This window comes from Phyllostomus hastatus, unplaced genomic scaffold (assembly GCF_019186645.2).
Source record: "Phyllostomus hastatus isolate PE091 unplaced genomic scaffold, TTU_PhHast_1.1 phas_scaffold_78, whole genome shotgun sequence".
Taxonomy (NCBI): domain Eukaryota; kingdom Metazoa; phylum Chordata; class Mammalia; order Chiroptera; family Phyllostomidae; genus Phyllostomus; species Phyllostomus hastatus.
The window spans coordinates 25,339,781-25,358,728 of NW_025334041.1; the positions used below are offsets into that span (position 1 = coordinate 25,339,781).

Sequence of the window (18,948 nt, forward strand, 5' to 3'; positions counted from 1 at the left end):
CATAGAGAAATGTGTTCTTCCTTTCATCAAGGATATACAAGTTTTATACAAAATGACAACTATCTAAACCACATGGAAATAAAAAAATCCCTTATTACCTATACTGAAATTACTGTCATAGAAAGTCCTAAGAATGTCCCGATCTCCAACAGAGGCAGAGAGATGGATGCTGTAAAGGAACACCACTATTGCTGACTGCCAGGGGGATATTAATATGGAAGATCACAAACACTGATTAAATCTAGGGTTCAGAGTCAAAGCAAACTTTGGCTGCATTACCCAAAACAAAACAGAAGAAAAGAAACAAAAAATCAGCCAGCCATATAAAAGCCCCAGGGCTTGCTCATTCTCACCAGTTAACATTTTCTGAGATCAGCCTTAGTTGAGAATTGATGACTTTTTTACAATAAAGCAAAATGGGGAACTTACTTGTATCAGTAATCTACTATTTTCAGTGTTTCTCCAAACTGACAATTCCTGTGTCTACTTACAGTTCTTGTACTTGCCAATAGCCTACAAGCAAATTTTCTAAACTTGACTTCATTGCTAGTTTCTAATATTCTCATAACCCAGATTAGGAGGTATGATTAGACATTACAGGTTAAGATGTAACTCATTTCCTTAATAAGTTGATTGTCTTATTAAAAACAGAGGATGCAAATGAGGAATCAGTCTTGGAGCCAGGGGACAGTAGGCCAAAGGTTCTCATCTATGGCTGCATCTCATTCAAGGAGCTTTTAAAAACTACTGATGCACAGGCTCCACCCGGGAGGTACTAATTTAAGTGGCGTGAGGTGGGAATCTGAGTATCTATATTCATTTTTAAAGCTCCATAGCTCCCTTATCAAATCTAATAGACAAATTGTACAGAGCTACTGGTTTAGAATAAATGTACACATTTAAGGACACATGAACATAGGTAGTGAAAACAACAGTCATTTATAAATAACGTTGGCTCAAGGAACTTCAGAAGCCTGTGTGCTTGCTTCTGTGGTACTGAAACAGTACTGTGTTGTCATTAACATTACATTTGAATTCTCGGGTTAAAAGATATCCTGCACTAAAGTCAATAATACTAGCTAGGATTCATGAAGTATCTACTATGTGTAAAGCACCATGCAAAGATACTTGATAAACTTTATTTTATTTAATCCTTATAACCCTCAGAGGGAAGTGTTATTACCTCTTATTTCACAGGCTAGGAATCTGAGACTCAAGGGAGATAAAGCGATTTGCACTAAGTGAAACCAAAACAGCTTAAAAAGCAAATCCGTGTACAGATCCTTTCCCAAATGCTGCTATTTTCCAACCCTACCTCCAATTTCTCAAACAAAAACTCATCTGGCTTTATACCCACTGATTGTGAAGTCAAGTCAACACATCTCAGAGTGTGGGAACTGACCTCCTCAACTCAGTAATACAAAGAATTAAATGTTGACACAATTGTCTGTATTTGGGCCTCAAAAAGATACCAATAATTAGAGCAAACTTTAAGAAAATATCTTCAAAAACATATTAACTAATTTCTCTCCCTCCAGGAAGACTTGAATCCAAAACAAGATGCTTGCTGACTGCCAAAGAGCAATGGAAATACAGCACTATGTGAGCTATCAATATGCTTTGGGATGATGATTTATAGGACTCACTTGGACATAAATCATCTCACAAACAGACTTCACTCCCAACTATTTCCATACAATTTCCAGCTACTAGAAGTAGCAAACCTGAGAAAAACACTCATTACGGAAAAGAGAAAAAGAAAAGGTTGAGAGGAAGGACCAAAAACAGTGGAATCTTTTAATGTCAGCTGGTACAAAAAAAAAAGAACTGTTCAAAGTAAGAATTTCTCCTTCAGGCTAATTGTTTCACCAACTCAGCTTCAGGTTACAGGGACATTTGACCCATAAAATGGCCTGCAAATGAGTCAAAGATGAAGCTTTTATGACCGAAATTATAAAATCATTTTTAGAGAGGTTGAATTATCAAGTTATCCCATTCCTGTATCTCAAAAATATGGCTTTTCAGATATCAGGATCAGGTACATGTTTATTTTCTTCACAATTTTCAGCAGAGAACTTCCTATTCAGTAGCTTTTAATTTACATCAGTGGAAAAATGTATCAGTGAACACTTCATCTTCAAATACCAAGTGAAAGAAAAATTTTTCTAATATATTTAAAAGAGAGTGATTTTCTATTCACATCACACTGAAGATTTTTTAGAAAACTGGTGCCAGCTCAGTGATTTATCTCATAGTCAAAGAAATAAACTGGATTCAGATTCAGGAAAATCATTTGACATGAAACATTGTCATTTGATCCATATTACATAACTCCCAACTAACTCATCAATCTAGTAAGAGGAAATAAGTCTAAAATATTTATTTTGAATAATGTAGATCTTCTCATATTATATTACCAATCATGTAACATTAACTGCTTTTTCCCCTCCACAATGCGTCCATTCTTAAAAACATCTATCTTAGTGTTCTCAGCAGCTACTGTGATGCCTGGAACATCACAGATACTCAATAATCTGTTCAATGATATTTTGAAAATACAATGGTAAGGTCAAACTATGCAGGCAGTAAAAATATTGGCAGTTGCCAGGTTGGGAGGGAGGGAGAGATGAACAGGCAGAGCACGGATGACATTCGGGACAGTGACATTCTCATCCACTGAAATAGACCATGTGCTGAACCATAAGATAAATCTCAGTAAATCTGAGAGATTGAAATCACGTAGAGTGTATTCTCTGACCATGACTGGATTACAATAAATACCAAAAACAAAAAGATGCCTGAAAAATTCATACATATTTGGAAATTAAACAGCATATTTCTAAATATATCATGGCTCCTAAAAGATGACAAGGCAGGCTAGAATATATACTTAAATGTGAAATCAAAACACATTGAAGTGCAGACACATGCCGACAAATGGAACAGAATAGTGTATAATAGCAGACCGTATGTATACTTCTGATTAGTTTTTGTAATATTGTCAAAACAATTAAATGGGAAAAAGTCCATAATTTCAACAAATGTTGCTGGAAAAACTGTATGTCCATTTGAAATAATACTTCAACCCGTAACTCACACAACACAAAAGCTGACTTCAAACGCTGCATAGATCAAAACAAAGAAACAAAAAAAAGTAAAATTCCAAAACCTCTGAAAGAAAATAAAGAGCACAGGAAAATTTCTTAGGCAAAACACCAGAAAAGAAATAAACATAAAACAAAAATAAATTGGACTCTACTCTTCTAAAGACACTGCTTAGAAAATGAAAGGCAAGCTAAGACTGAGGGAAATTATTTGCAGCATATACAAGGGTGGGCCAAAGTAGGTTTACAGCTGTTCCTGTGGAAGAAGACATGCAGGTTATGATTATTACAATAGATTTATTAACACAAGAGAATGTCACAGTGCAACTGTGAACCCAATTTGGGCCACTCCTGTATATCACACAAAGGGCTGATACCCAAAACACAGGGAGGGGCAAAAGTATGTAGGTTTATAGTTGTGAGTCCATGAAACATGGAGTTTATTCTTGTATTCTTATTTATTAATTGTATTATATGAACAGCTGTAAACCTACTTTTGCCCTACACTGTATATAAAGAACTTCTGCTACTTACTCAAATATTTTAATTGTCAAATATGTTAACAGATATTTTACCCCAAAAAGATATATAAATAGCAATATGCACCTGAAAAAATGTCTAACCTCATGCAAGATCATGAGGAACATGCAAGCAAATTACAACCTTAATGAGATATACAATTACAAACCTACTACAATTGCTAAGATTAAAAAAGACGGACAATACCTAGTGCTGGGGAAGACACAGGGCAGATGAAACTCCCACTCCAGGAGGCAGGAATGTGAAATGTGTAAAGGCACTTGGCAAACCAGTTTTGTTTTGTTTTTTCTTAAAGGTACACATATGTCTATCAAACAACCTAGCAACTGCACTGTTAGGTATCTACCTAAAAGAAATAGAAACATAAGTCCACACAAAGTCTTGTTCACAAGTGTTCAAAGCAGCTTTATTCACAATAGCCCCACACTAGAAGCAACTCAAATGTCCATCAACACATGAATGGATAAATATATCGTAGTATTTCTACACAATAAAATACTACTTGACAATTAAAAATCTATTGATTCATAGAACACACGACGAGTGAATCTAAAAAAAAAAAGATAACACAGAGCAAAGGAAGCCAGACAGAGTACATAATGATTCCTTTTCTATGAAATTCTAGAACAAGAAAAACTAAAGTGAGAAAGGGAAGTCTGGGTGTGGTAGGAGACTGACCACGAGGCAACACGGGGGACTTGTTAGGGCCTGTATGGAGATGGTCTCTGTCTGGATTGTGACAGTGGCAGTTACACAGTGGTGTACAAACTTACTCAACTACACAGCGACAGTGACTGCACTTTATTATATGTAAATGTATACCTCAGTAAAGGTGATTTTAAAATCTAAATTCATAAAATATATTATTTTACAATTATGATGGAGAGCAACTAACATGACCACAAAATGTTTTGCAATCCACATATGTCTTAACGTGAATTCCTCAGAGGAGTTTCCTGAGACAAAGATCTGAATGAGAGTAGTTAATACTGAATGTGATTATAGGAGGCATTGGAAATGGCATGAGGAAGTGAGGCAGGCAAGAAAAGAAAGTCAACAAAGTGTGCTCCATTAAGCATGTCACTACTGTGGGGTTTGGCGAACCACTGTAGAACACACACACACACTAAAGTTATCCTACCTGAGGATCACTGGTTTGAAGGATTCTCCTGTCAGTGTCGGAAGCCTGCTTGTCCCATGGGCACCCAAAGAGCATTATTTCCTGGGCACTTCTTACCTGCTGCACAGGTAGGTAGCAAAACAGGCTCCCATAGACAGAGAGCCTTTGGGAAAAGATATTCAGGGGCTGATGGTTGGAAGTTGAGCTAATATGGACTGAAGGGGTAAGGGGAGTAGGCAGTGTCTGCTACATTACTGAAAAAGAACACCTAAGAATTCAAAGTTCATTTTATTGTTCTTGTGTTAACTTACCTTTAAAAACCCTTTTGTAAATGTGATGGGAAATAGGATCCCTCTTCCAAGAAAATGGTATATACAGGGTGGGGCTAAAGTAGGTTTACAGTTGTGAAGTACATTAAACACAGTTTATTGTTGGATAATTATTGTATTATGTTCCATACAAACAATGGTAAACCCGTTTTTGTCCCCCTAGGTACACACAATTTGGGGAGTTTCTTGGCCTCCATAAATGTCCGCTCTGGAGCCCCTGCCTTATCTGTAGACCATGTGCAGATCTGCCTAATGCAAATCAGATATCATGGGCTTCAAAGTGAACGTGAAGAGATTTACATATTATGTATTTCTATCTACTTGTTTCTTCCAATTTACAAAGCAAGTTTTCTCTCAAATTTTCAACAATGGATCAATATGAAATAAGTCTTGTACTATGAAAGAGTTATTTATACATTTTTTAAAAGCAATACTTAAAGGAACTATGCAAATCTTACAATGCTTTAAAAAGCAATAAAGTGACTGTCAGAATGAACCCAAAGGAGATATACACACTTTTAAAACTACAACATTCATTATTTTTCCTTCCATGGGTTCCAAAGAGATGGAGCAAACTTATTTATTAGTTAACAGAAACCAGAAGGTACAGGTGTATCTGTAACTTCCCATTAATTTCTTATAAAGCATCTATATATGTAACCTAAATATAAAAAATAAATAAGGCATAGTTGACGCCTTTCTCTCGCACATCCATCAGTCAGAACTAGGCTCCACCTTTAGAATATACCCAGGCCCTACTGATTTCCCACTGCCAACACTGCTCCCACTGTGTCTAAATCTGAGCCATCGTCACCTCCCACCTGCATTATTACAGGAGCTTCATACCTGGTCTCCCTGCTTCCACCTTATCCCCTTATCTTCCATTCTCTACCATGCAGTCACTGTGGTCCTTTAAAAACGTGTCTCCTCATATAACTCTTATCCTCTAAAACTTCTAAAGGTTCTTTTTCCATTCATAGGTGAAGTCAAACTCCTGCTTCCTCTTGTAGATCATCTAGTAAGGTTTTCACCAGTGCTCACTCTGTTCCAGACACTCTAGCCATTTTGCCTTTTCTTAAAAGCCCTTGATTCTGACACTTATTTATTGTTTTTTTTAATTTAAATCATTTTTATTTATCAATTATAGTTGACATGAAATATCATATTGTTTCAGGTGTACACCCCAGTGATTGGATATGATGTTACCTAGTGATCATACCAATTAATGTAGTACCCATGACAGCATTCATCAGGGATTTATGATTGCATTTTTCTGTCCATGGAAAGAATGCTCTTGCCCTATATAGCTACATGACTAGCTTCCTCACTTTCCTCAAATGTCACCGTAAAAAGCTTCCTCTAAACCACCATTTTAAAAATATGAATAAACCCCTCAACATTCTCCCTCTTTCCTTTGTCTTCACAGAACTGATTAGCACCAGATTAGCACCAGAAATGTATTTCTTTGGTAAGGGCTGCCTTCTTCCACTGGATTCTAGGCTACACAAGGACAGGAGCCTTGTCTGCATTGTTTACTGCTGTATCCTTAGTGCTATACCAATGCATGGCACATGGTAGGCATTCTTTATGTTCTGAGTATGTGAATCCTCATGTGAAAGTAATGCAGATGGGTCAGTACTACCTCCTTTTGGCCTCCTTCATGTCCCACTGCAGACCTCAGAGGCACTTTGTTGGAAACTTAGGAGTTCTTGGAACATATTTACAAACCATGACTTAGCTTAAAAATACTATCTTACAAATGCATAAGTGGGAACTCCCAGGGAACGTGGGGAAAGTATAACTGAAGTGTAATGGAAAGAGTGTTAGATTTGAAGCCTGCTGAGTTAGGTCGAGTTCTGTTTTCACCATGGGGCATTTTCCTTGATGGGGCCCTATGAGATATCCTAAACATTCTATTTCTTTCAGTGTGTCAGGAATTGAGTTCTACATTTATCCATAAGCTCTAAAAATGTGACTGGAAAAGAAAGGGAAAAAGAATGATTGAAGGTGTGAGTTAAAAACTTTATTTACCCTGTACCCATCTCTTCCAGACCTCTATAATTATCCCTTTAATACAAAACTATTATGTATAAGGTTATTTAAGCCAATATAAAATTAAGGATTTATATTAGAGAGAATACATCATAAAGGTCACAAAATCCTTTTTGCATTTTAGTAGATTACTTTGTCCTTCACTATAGGTATCTCTGTATTACAATTTCTGTTTCTTTGTGCTAACACAGCACCTTCCCCAAAATAGATATCAACAAATTCTGTCACATGAATGAAATAATATCTAGCAGATGTTAATTTCAAGTCACATAATCAATTGTGGAATAAATGTAATTTTACCTTTCTATAACTCAATTTTTATCTTAAGCCCAAATTCCACCATATGGAGAACTAAAATCTCAGCCAATTGAGGCCAATTTCAGCCTATCTAGGGGTTCTCCCCACCTGTTCCCAAGGTCCCTCAAAACTTTCACAAGCCATATAGAATTCCATGGTGTTGGCAGGAGACAGCACCCAATTCTCACTCACATCAGTGCACTCTGGTCTCCCCAGAGACAACATCCCCCCTGGACTCCAGCAGTCAGGTCTAGTGGACTACGCCTGGCCTTATCCCAGCTCCAAGGCCTTGTGAGTATATTGGACTCTGTCAGGCTTATGCCACTCTTGGATAAAATAGAAAACTGTCTGCTTTCTCATGACACCTTTTATAACCTGTCCCCAATGGCCTAGATACTTCATACAGGCATCTCTACTCCACTGCCAGGCTTGTGACTTCCCCAGGTTCCATCCCAAAGCAGTGCCTTCTGTTCTCAGATCCCCAAGCCCAGACGTCCAAGGCTTTTCCCCAGAGCCATGCTGGGATTCATAATCTTCCCTCCATCACTGAATTTCTTTTGTTCATGGTGTGAATAAGGAGCACAGGTTCCAAGTGGGGAAATGAATGAGAAAGGACTGGATCTGTATGACCTTAACTTTTTCCAATAAACTCTATTAGATATGATGTAGAATGTGTGCCCTACTACTCCAAGTCCCCCCCCCCGTCTTTGATATACATAAGTCAAGCTAAAAAAAAGCAAAAAGAAACTTCCTTGATCAAAGCCATTAGCTTTGCTAAATTTTCAAAAACACAGTTGCAGGCATAGCAGAGGCTTCAGTGTGGAAAGATGGAGTTGCCCAAGTCAGAGGAAGCTCACACGGCCCAAAGAAGGAAACGTGTGTACAGAGGGGTTGGGAAGGGCTGGGAGCATGCATGTACTTCAAAAGGCCATGCAGGGATAATATCTGACAAAAAAAGGAAGAAAGAAACCTGTGAATTAAAGAAAATGAAAAGCTACATTCGTAAACTCAGCTAGTCCCTTAGTTTTTATAATTTATGTGGAATAATATATTATAAGTAGTTCAGACTTGAACACAGATGTGATTTTAATGATATGCTCAATTTTTCCTAAAATTTAGGGGAAATTAAAAGGTGGAGATCAGTTAACAATGAAAGGACAGCTCCTAAGTTTTTTATATATGAAAGTATTTTCAGCACAATTCTAGTAAAACCACTGGAGTATAACTTACCTTCATATTTATGGTTTCTCTTAAAGAAAGTTAATTTTGAACATTAGTAGGAAGAAAAAATGGAACAAGTGCCACTGTTACATTCACAGGGCCAGGTTACAACAGGTGAAAGTATTAAGTAGTCTAATCCCTGTTTTTGTATACAGATCAAGTCTCTGAAAAACTTGAGGAAGTAAAGCAAGAATATGGTTAAAAATTTTTGGCATGTTTCATTTAAGAAAAAGATGTGGCAAAAACAAAAAAAAAAGAAAGGAAGAAACATGTCAGGAAAAAAAAGAGAACTGATCAATCCTCCCAAATTTTCCCACCCACTTAAGGTTTATGCATAAAACACCATCATGCACTTTTGCTTTCCCCTCTGCAGGAAAAAAAAAATCCAAAGTGTATAGCAGGATAGCAGAAGGACATGTGAAATGACATGAAAAGAGTTGAATAAAAACTATATTAAAGTTACTTGAATTGTTTTTGAGAAGGAAAAAACTAAAGTCATTTTGTTGAAACTGTCTTAAACACACAGTAGGATTACCCTGAAACAAGACCCCTATGCAGGGACTGGGTAATTCAAAATTACATCATTTCCATTCATCCCCTGACCTACAGCTTTTCATCCTCATCACGCTCAAAGACACTTCTGGCTCCCAGTCAAAATAATTTCACAGAAAGTGGTTTGGGGAACAATACTGACTGTCACAGTAGTAGTCTGGCATGAGCATTTCTGGGCAGAGCTGAGTTATGCCCAAGCTGGGGCCAGGAATGAATTTGCCACAAGACTCTGAGGGGTTCTTAACAAATTAGAGAAAAGCAAACAGCTGAAGAAAAACAAATGGGATAAATGAATTATTCATGTCTTCTCCATATAATGATACTATGCATATGTTCACATGAAATGTGCTAATTTTGTCTATAAGCTCTTTGAATGCAATTTGAAAAATAATAAATTAGAGCAATACAAAAGAGGTACAGTGTAAAAAGTCAGAATCTGGAGCCCCAGGACTGGGATTTGACTCCTAGACAAATTACTTAAGAGATTGGCTATGTTAGGTAAGTCACTTTCCATCTCCAAGCATCAGACTCTTCTTTGCAACAGGGTCGGAATAAGAGCATTTATCGCATAAAGCTGTGATGCCCAAATGGGGGCATGCATTAAACAGCTCAGCACAGTTAAAGGGCTCATCCCTAAGTGTTCAGTAAACATTAGCCATTGTAAAGGACTTGCACCCCTTTCTCTTTGAGGTGAAGGGAGTAGTAAGAGAAAATAATAATTGCTTACCTCTTTTTAAGGAGGTCATAAGGAAGTTCTGGTTCAGATGGCAAGGCAGAAAAAGATCCTGAAGTCACCTCCTTCCATGCAAATGTATTAACTACATATGGGGAAATTTCCTCTGAAAAAAACTGAAAACTAGCAGAGGCCCTCCTTCTCTTGGGCAAACAAGAGGGAATCCACATGGAATCCACAAGCAGGAACCCACATCTACATGTGGGAGGCTGAGGCACAGCCTTGCCTTAAACTCCACCACAGTCAGGAAGAGACTCACTCAAAACCATGAGTGTCTTACTGAGGAGCAAAGGGTACATATAGCACATCAGACACCCCAACTTTTAAGACCTGCACCTGAGAGATGAGCCCCCAGACATCTAGCTTTGAAAGCTTGCAGGACTGGTCCTTCCACGAGACCCGTGTGGAATTGTGGGGAACCAAGGATGGGCTTTTAAAGGGCCAATGCTGACCTGCCTGACTCAAGGCTCAGCTGAGAAGCAGCCCTTTTCAAAGGCCCCAGACTTCATGTGAAAGAAGCTTTTTAGCTAATTTTAAAACATGGGGCTGAGGAGCAGGGGCCTGCTGGGGGACAGGTGCTGGTGGACACCACTTCACACACTGTTTCTGCCATGCTGAAGGTGACAACGGGTGCCATCTTTGTTTTTTAATGCATTAAAATTGAAAATACACACACACAAAAAACAAAAATGGAGACTAACCATGAAACTTTCCAAGCAGACAAAACTAGTGTAGTCATACAAAGCTTAATTTAGTAGACTTTGCAAGTCTAAGCTGACCTGCATCATCTCTTGCATGTACCTCCAGTAGTCATAAACAAAACAAATTTTCCCAAAATTGATATGCAGTAATCACTACCCACTCCCTGTCGCTTAAGAAAATTTGAGTATAATATCCAATCACCGTAAAGAATAAACAGTCACTGCTTTCTCACTATGTAAGCTGCTTATAGCAACATACCCGTAAGTCTCATTTGGTTTGAGTGATCCCAGTTTTACAAGCTGTTTTTTGGTGTGTGCACAATAAACTTTGGTTAATCACTGCTTTCTGTGATGCATTGGTTTCATTTATGTTATTTCCAAACTTTTGACAGTTCATGGCATCAAAAATAAAATCCAAAGAAGACCACAACAACTCTGACGCCAGTCAGCAAAAAGGTGCTGGAACCCCCAGAGTCCACTGAGTTCACTGCCTCCTATCTGACTCTGGGATTTGAGAGCAAATCACTCTTAGATCTGAGTTCTACCCTCTTTGAGTTTTGAGTTTTCTGACTTGATTGTGCATACCCATATTTTTTGTTGAAGCTTCTTGGTAAGTAACTCTTTTCTATTCAAAAGAGGGGAAAGTGGATCCCTGTTTGGGAACAGCTCTTAAGAAACAGCTCATTCCTCTCTGGCTATTGGCAAAAAGAGTCAGTGGGACAGCCAATTGGGCCTCTCTATAGGCTGCCTGAGGTGAGGGTCCTCAATATATGGCAGCTGGCTTCTCCCAGAGTGATCTAAGAGAGAGAATGAGAACACACACACACACACACACACACACACACACACACACACACCCCCAGCTCATATTTCAATGTAGGAAAAGGTGGGTTCCACCTGGTCTGAAACTCTTTCCACGGAAAACTCCTGCTCCCCATACATACATCCACTGTGGACAGGGTCTCATGCCTTTTTGAAGAATGATTAAACTTATGGATAATTTGGAATTGTAGTGGCCACTGTGGGGAAACTAACTTAGATCTAAGTCGACCTGAAGGAGCAATGTTAATGAGAGTGACTTTCAAAGCTCTCAGTGGCAATGGAGAAAGCATTCATTGGTATGCAGAAGTTTCTAAAAGGCAAAATGACTTGAAAAACAGCTTTAAAATGTCAGATGATTTCGAGAATTCATAAAATTGTATTTCATCAACCCCTAGGAATTGGATTAAAATGTTCAATAAAACCACATTTCTTTCTTCCCCTAAAAATGTTTAAAAGAAAGAAAAATAGCTCAAAATCAATCCTTATGGCATACAAATAAAAAATTTTAATAAAAATCTTTGACCATCTGAACACAATTTTGTTCCAACTGTTCTTACATAAACTAGAGAGTTTTACATTGTGCCTGACTCATGGCTGAAATTTTAGAATGAAAACTATAAGGTTTTTGTTTGCATCTCTCTGTATGTTTATGTGTATCTAGGTATGCATATTATAAATATGTGATATTTTTCTATTTCTGGATGGTATTGCCAAAATTAGCTTGTAAAAAGAAGTTTTAATATCAAAAGTATACTGGTGCAAAACTAGAATTGGGTTTTCTCTCTGTTACAAGAACAATTTCCTTGTGTTATTGGTGGATGGAACTTGAAGGTATTATGCTAAGTAAAATAAATCAAAAAGAGAAATATTGCATAATCTCACTTACCATATTTTTCAGACAATAAGATGTACTTTTTCCACCCAAATTTGGGAGGAATAATGGTTGTTAATGCTGCTGTTGAGTTCTGTTTACATTTACATTGGTGAAATATCATGTTATTTATATTATTAAATATTTTACCACATTTTCCACTTCAAAAATTTTTTTCCTATTTTCCTCCTCTAAAACGTAGGTGTGTCTTATGGTCCAAAAATATGGTATGTGTGGAATCTAAAAACAAAACAAAACCAGCTCATAGATATAGAAAATAGATCGGTGGATGTAGGTCAAAGGGTACACACTTCCAGTTATAAAATGTCATGGGAATGTAATATACATATGGTGGTTATAACACTGCACTACATATTTGAAACTTGCTAAAAGAGTAAAGTTAAAAATGGTCATCACAAGAAAAAAATATCCTAACTATGTATGGTGACATAAGTTAACTAGTCTTATTGTGGTGATCATTTCATAACATACAGTATTTAATCGTTATGCTCAGGTATACCTGAGATTAATATAGTGTTATAAGTCAATTATACTAAATTTTAAAAAATTCCATGAAATATTTTCAACCTGTTTAGGATACATCACTTGACTATGCTTTCTACTTAAAACTTTTTTATAAAATGCCAAAAAAAATAATTTTGATAATAAAATTGCTTTTCAGAAAATTGATGGCATGAACTTAAGCAGTAACAAAAATAATTTATTTTTTAAAAATACTTATTTGGGAACAGCAGCATTTTAACAACTTTCTTGCATTATTTCTTTAAATACAAATACAGTTGACTTCTGTACTTGAGTCAAGGAATTTGACCATTAGAAAGCAGTAACATTCTAGTTGTCTCTGTGGAAGCCTGACATAGAATTAGGAAATAGAAGGCTAGCACCCACGGGGAGTGTATGATGCCAACAGATCTTTTTAGCTGTATGTCTAATTCGCCAGTTAGAATTTGCGAGAACCAACACCTGGCACCTCCAACAGAAACTGCAGTGGCAACAGCCACTACAGCCACTGATAGAAGGTCTGTAAATCTGCATCCATCACTTCTGGGACCTTTAGAGCCATTCTCCAATCCATCAATGATAAAAGGCACATTCCTGCAAATGCAGAGCTATGAATATTAAAGTGCTTTTGATCAAACTTGGGACACTTGGCCAGCTGCTCCTAATTTTAGCCTGTCTCTCTGGACCTTGCTCGCACAAACAAATTGAAACGAGTACTCTCTCATGGGATTTCTGTTCTTGGCCATCCTAGTAAAAAGAGAAGTGATTATAAATTTGTTACTTCAAAATATTTCTGATAGAATCCAATATAAAAAACAATGATACACTGCAATTTTTTATTAAGAAAGATTGTTTCTTTCTGCTACCAACCCCTGAAATCATTCAATATGCATGGGACTCCTGAGAAAAGCTTGACCTAGCAGTTTTTCAGGATTCAGTTCTGGCTATTAAGGTTCTCAATATTTGTTACTTACAAACTAGGTAAAGAGTAATTATTTTTATGCAAATAAAATGTTTTTTAATTTTTAATTTTTGAATGCATCAAATGATTTGCATTTTATTTATATAAAATGAACAAGATCAATATAAAATAGATAATTGAATAAATATTAATAAATGTCCGAAACTGGTATATCAGTCAAGTCTTTCAAAGTTTCCTAAATACAGCCATTGGAATTTGCTTCAGGCTAAAACTTGGCACTCAGAGTTGATGGTGGAGACGCAAATGCTTTTCCAAAGAGCTATTTCTGTGGGTTATGCTCTTCTTGCATGTAAAGCAATGGAAAAAAAGGGAAAAGACAAACACTTTCTCAGGCTTCTCATGATTTTTTAATCTATTCTGTGCAAAAATATGGCTTACAGTTTATTGCTAAAATGTAGGAACCTGAAGATTCCCAGCCCGCATTTTAAATATAACAAGTATCTCAATCACTTGCAGAGTAGTAACTTTCAGAACCTCAGTGCTGAACTATTAACAGTTTGTATCTTTTTTACTCATGCAGAGAAGTTCCCACAAGTGCAGTGGACCCAAAAACGCCCATTATAGCTGTACGATGACAATTCATTGTTTTTACCATAGGTAAACCGATAACTTGTATCATTTTTCTTCCGTGAGGCAAAAAGCTGCAATAATCATTTATTCATATTTCCAATCTTACTAAAATGTTTCTGAAACAAATCATAGGCAATGACAAACCCATGTTCACATCAGATATCATCAGATGTCTTCTCTTTCCACCTTGAAGTTTTTTTCTGTACCTTAGCTAAGGTGTGAAATCATATTTGAGATTCTAGAGAAGGTGATTTCTTTAGTGCAGTTTAAAGTTTACTTTGGCCAAATAACAAATAATTTTCTAGCATACTGAAAACTTAACCAGTTTCTTGAAACAACAAGTTGTCCTAGTGAAGCTCTTAATCTAGATCTTTGAACCTTCCTATTCATCATCTTCTTTAACCCATCTCCTTGTCTAAACCAGGAAGAGTATACTGGATACAAATAAATTGCCTTTTGAATCAAAGATTTCTATCATCATGGCTTTCCTGTATTACAGATGGAGGTGTTGATACATAGGAGTTCAGGATAAGTGTGTACAGACCCAGAAAACAAAGTCCTGAAAGTTTGGACTTTTAAAAATTGAAAACCTTATTGGAAGTTTGCTATGTTTTCTTCTTATTTTTCTTCTAAAGAAAAAACTACAGAACAATAGTTCAGTTCATTGAATGTTAGCTAGTTATCTATGTTCTGAATGTTTGTAAAAATGTAAAATAACCTTCACAAGGAGGTTGGAGAGCAGTGCAGACAAGTGGAGCTTAAAGCATATTTTCATCTCATCTTGAATTTTGGATAACAAAAGGACAAATTTGACCACATAATGAAAATCATGGTCCACGGATCAAATGATCCCCCCAAAATTATTTTTCCCTCTCAGTTTTTCCTCTTTCTGCTAAGAGAGAACTACATATCATCACTCCGATAAATAAACCCCAGAATAACAAGATTTATCTGTGGACAGTATGCCCCAGAGATGAAATTCATGAAGCTCTCACTGCCCGTCATGCCAGAGAACTTTGCTTCTAAATCCCATGGTAAGTTAATTAATACATTGATATAAATAGTTGTCTAGTTACATTGGGGATTTTGAGAGATGGACATTTAACAGGATGACATGTCTTTGATTTGTTCTTGAAGGCTTTCGTTAGTTAAATCAGAGTTCTCACTTTAAAAACTCTGTGGTTTGGAGTTCCCTGTAGTACCTACTCTCATTTTCTACAGGAAATCATATTTATCCCTATGCAGCATGAAGAGACGATGAGAATGTGTTCGTGTTCTTTTTTGGCTTCTTTAGTTGACCTTTAAAGCTCTTCAGATCCTAATCCCCAATTTGTGCATTTAAAAATGAGATACCTTACATATTTCTTCTTCTGTTTATTTTGCTGGGATTGTATACAGTAATTACTTTTTCAAAGAAGGGTTAATGTCCATAAACAGTGCTATGTAGAGAAGTATACCTCACTTGGTGCAGATAAATTGAGCGCTGAAGTCTTCCACTGCTATTGTAATTTTCTCAGTTGAGTTATTACAGTAGAAGGTCAGCCATAATCTCCAGACACCTTCGGGTTTTTTTAAAGAAAAAAAAATCACCTTTCTCTCAATTTTCCTGGTAAATAAAGACTCTATACAAGAAAAAATCCAACTAGTTACAATTAATTTAGGAGACCTTGATTATCTTCTTATTGTCATTGATTTCTGGTGTTCTTGAGTAACTGGCCTGACAGTAAACCAAAACTGTGTGCAATGCTGCATGCCGCAACTGTGTTCCAGAACTGAGATTGAAACTCCTAAGTTGTTTTAACCAGGCAACTAATCGAAATTTATATAGTCCTGTACAAATTTAGAGATATGAGATGCAAAATCGTGAATGTATTTCCAACACATTCTTCTTATCAGAACCATTTAAATCATCATCTTACACAAGTACATATTGAAACTCAACTTTAAGCATTTTATTTTTATGTACATTTCATTTTGTCCAGAAATAAAATATCTAAATACAGACAGACTGTAATGTTGTATATGTATAGCTTTCAACAATACTTGAGCTGAATAAATGCTTTGTACATTAAGTTTCTTTTTTAATGGAATTCACAGCTACATTGATAAAATGGATTCCTCATATCCTTTTTTTCTTTTTTAACCAATAACAGGCAGAGAGACAAATACAAGTTAATATTAATAAGCAGCTCAAATAACACTTGGTTAAACTATATACAATACAAACCATTCATACAAATGAAGACTAGGATATTGAATTTGTTACAATATGTGTAGTAAAGATAAGACAGACACTTCTAACTTACACGGTGTCTGTCAGGCATTTCCCTTCTTACATAATGATCAGAACTTGTTTTAAGCAGCTTTCGCTGGTCTCAACTTTGCCGAAGTCCAAAGGTTGATGATGAGTGCTGTAATCCAGTGTCTGCCCACATGTAAATTCCAAATGTTTGCTCATCTTTACTGAGAACAGGCTCCCTCCATAGAAAAAAAGAGCCATCTCGTATCACCTTGAATGTGCCTACTGTATGCTGGAAAAAAAGTTACTACACTTTGTTGTTGTTCATAAAATAAAGGATACTGAACTCTAAAGACATATTGTTTCCATGTGAACAAGCATATACTCCTACGGTAGTATTGACCAGCACAGCTACTCCAAGCAGTAGGAATGCATGAGTGGGGACTATTGATTAGCATGTACTCAAGACTTTAAAAGAGATTTCCACAACAGCAAGGGTTAGAAACCATTCACTGTCTAGTTAATCCTTTTGCTTGATGATGTTTTTATCCTGAACCATTATGAGTCAGACAATGAAAGCCCTCTCGACAGGAATCATGACAGATGCAAGCTGAAATGTGTGTAAGTGTGTGTCTGTGTACATCTATGTGTGAAAGCATGTCTTCGAGTGTGGCTTTAAAATCTGTGATTTACAATGACACCGAGAGATGGAGCTGACTGGGCAGAGTTACATCAGATTGTTTTCCACTAGCGTGTTTGCATCCAGTTGACAAGAGCAGCAGTGTAGACACATTCCAGGCAACAGATGTGACCTTCTTCTTTGAGGTAACGGCCCTGTCATGTGACCTAGAATTCCTCAGGCTTCAGTCTCGAGCTCACGTTCATCATCATCCGGAGGGGAAGTAAGGTGTGTCGCTGTGGTAGTTGTAGTCGGGGCACACTTTCTGTACTAGTTTATAATCTGTACTATAAAAAGAAATGTAAATACAGATCACCTTGAAGGGCTTGGAGCAGAGCCAGGACACATGACTTTGGGTCTGCTCCTGGTAACAGGTTTTTGAAGGGTCGTAATTGCAGAGTGTGTTCTTGGTAGCCTTGTCAACCTTTTCATACTCAATGCGACAGTTAAAGGACTTGGAATCTTTGGCATCAATCACGGTTTGTTGTGCCAAGTCGAATTCCACTATTTTTGTCGGGGGCACCAAGCTGACGGATACATTCCCTTGACCAGTGGAATTATGTCTGAAATAAACACTGAACGTCCCATTGCCATGATCTACAATTTTCCCAGTTATCAATAGGTTTAGCTTCACTGTTTTGATGTTGGAATGAAAATCACCCCATCCAAACATTTTCTTAAACTTGCCCGTCTTAACGATGGGCCTTCGCTTGGCCCTGGGCCGAGGCTCTTGAAGGTCTGTGGAGTTCCTCAGCCAGTCCCAGAGATCTTGCTCAGAATAAGGTTCTGGGGTGTCATATCGCAGGTCTAAATCTGTGTCATTTTCTTTGCCACGAAAAGTCTGTGACAGGAGTCGGCTGATAGACAAGTCTTTGCTGCTTTCTGTCCATATGTGCTTTAGTGTGGACTTGCTGCTTCCTGATCTTAGAAGTTCTGACTTTCCACCATTTGTTAAATTGGCACATGTGACCTGAAAACAGAACAGAAAATGGCATTTACATCTCTGTATCTGGGAACATTCCACACACAGATCAAAGCCGTTTCAAAGAGACTCAGTTAGATGATGACACTTCTTAAAGTGCCTTTAGCATCTGGACAATATTTATTAGTATGTAACAAAATACCACTTCTATTTTTACATAATGATGGGAGAGAGGAGGTGTAGGTGGATTAAAAAACCCCACAAAACATGACTGAAAGACTGTAGAAAATTGACTTTGAGGAGTGAAAGGCCATCTAACATGAATGAAGCAAAGTGAATTCAAACACAAATCCAGCTAAAGTAATTATTTCTCAGCACCAAAATCTAAACACCTTTAAAATAAAACTATAATTCATGATGTTATTTTTCTAGTTCAAAATTACTATAAGCTTTGAACTGTATGGCTCTCTGAAATGCATCAACCAACATCCCACAGAGGTTCATCAGTCCATGCACGATCACGCTAGAAAGCTAATACTTGTGCAAAGAGTCTCTAGCACACTTTAACTGGTCAAAACAAAATAGCATGCTTATTATCACCTATTACAAGTAAGGACCAAATTATATAAGACAGAATTTTTATCTTAAGGGTTTGAACGTGTGGTCTAGGAAGAGGGACATAAGTGAAGACA

The 18,948-nt window shown here is 37.0% G+C and overlaps 1 protein-coding gene across 1 annotated transcript in view; it reads right to left on the reverse strand.

Annotated features, from left to right (window-relative positions):
• Nucleotides 1-14,655: 14,655 nt before the first annotated feature.
• Nucleotides 14,656-18,948, reverse strand: part of NXPH1 (neurexophilin 1) — a 286,479-nt gene continuing 282,186 nt past the window's right edge. The window contains exon 3 of the mRNA XM_045828051.1: nt 14,656-18,304. Coding sequence (XP_045684007.1) covers nt 17,543-18,304 — 762 coding nt within the window. The 3' untranslated portion in view covers nt 14,656-17,542. The remainder of the gene's footprint in view (nt 18,305-18,948) is intronic.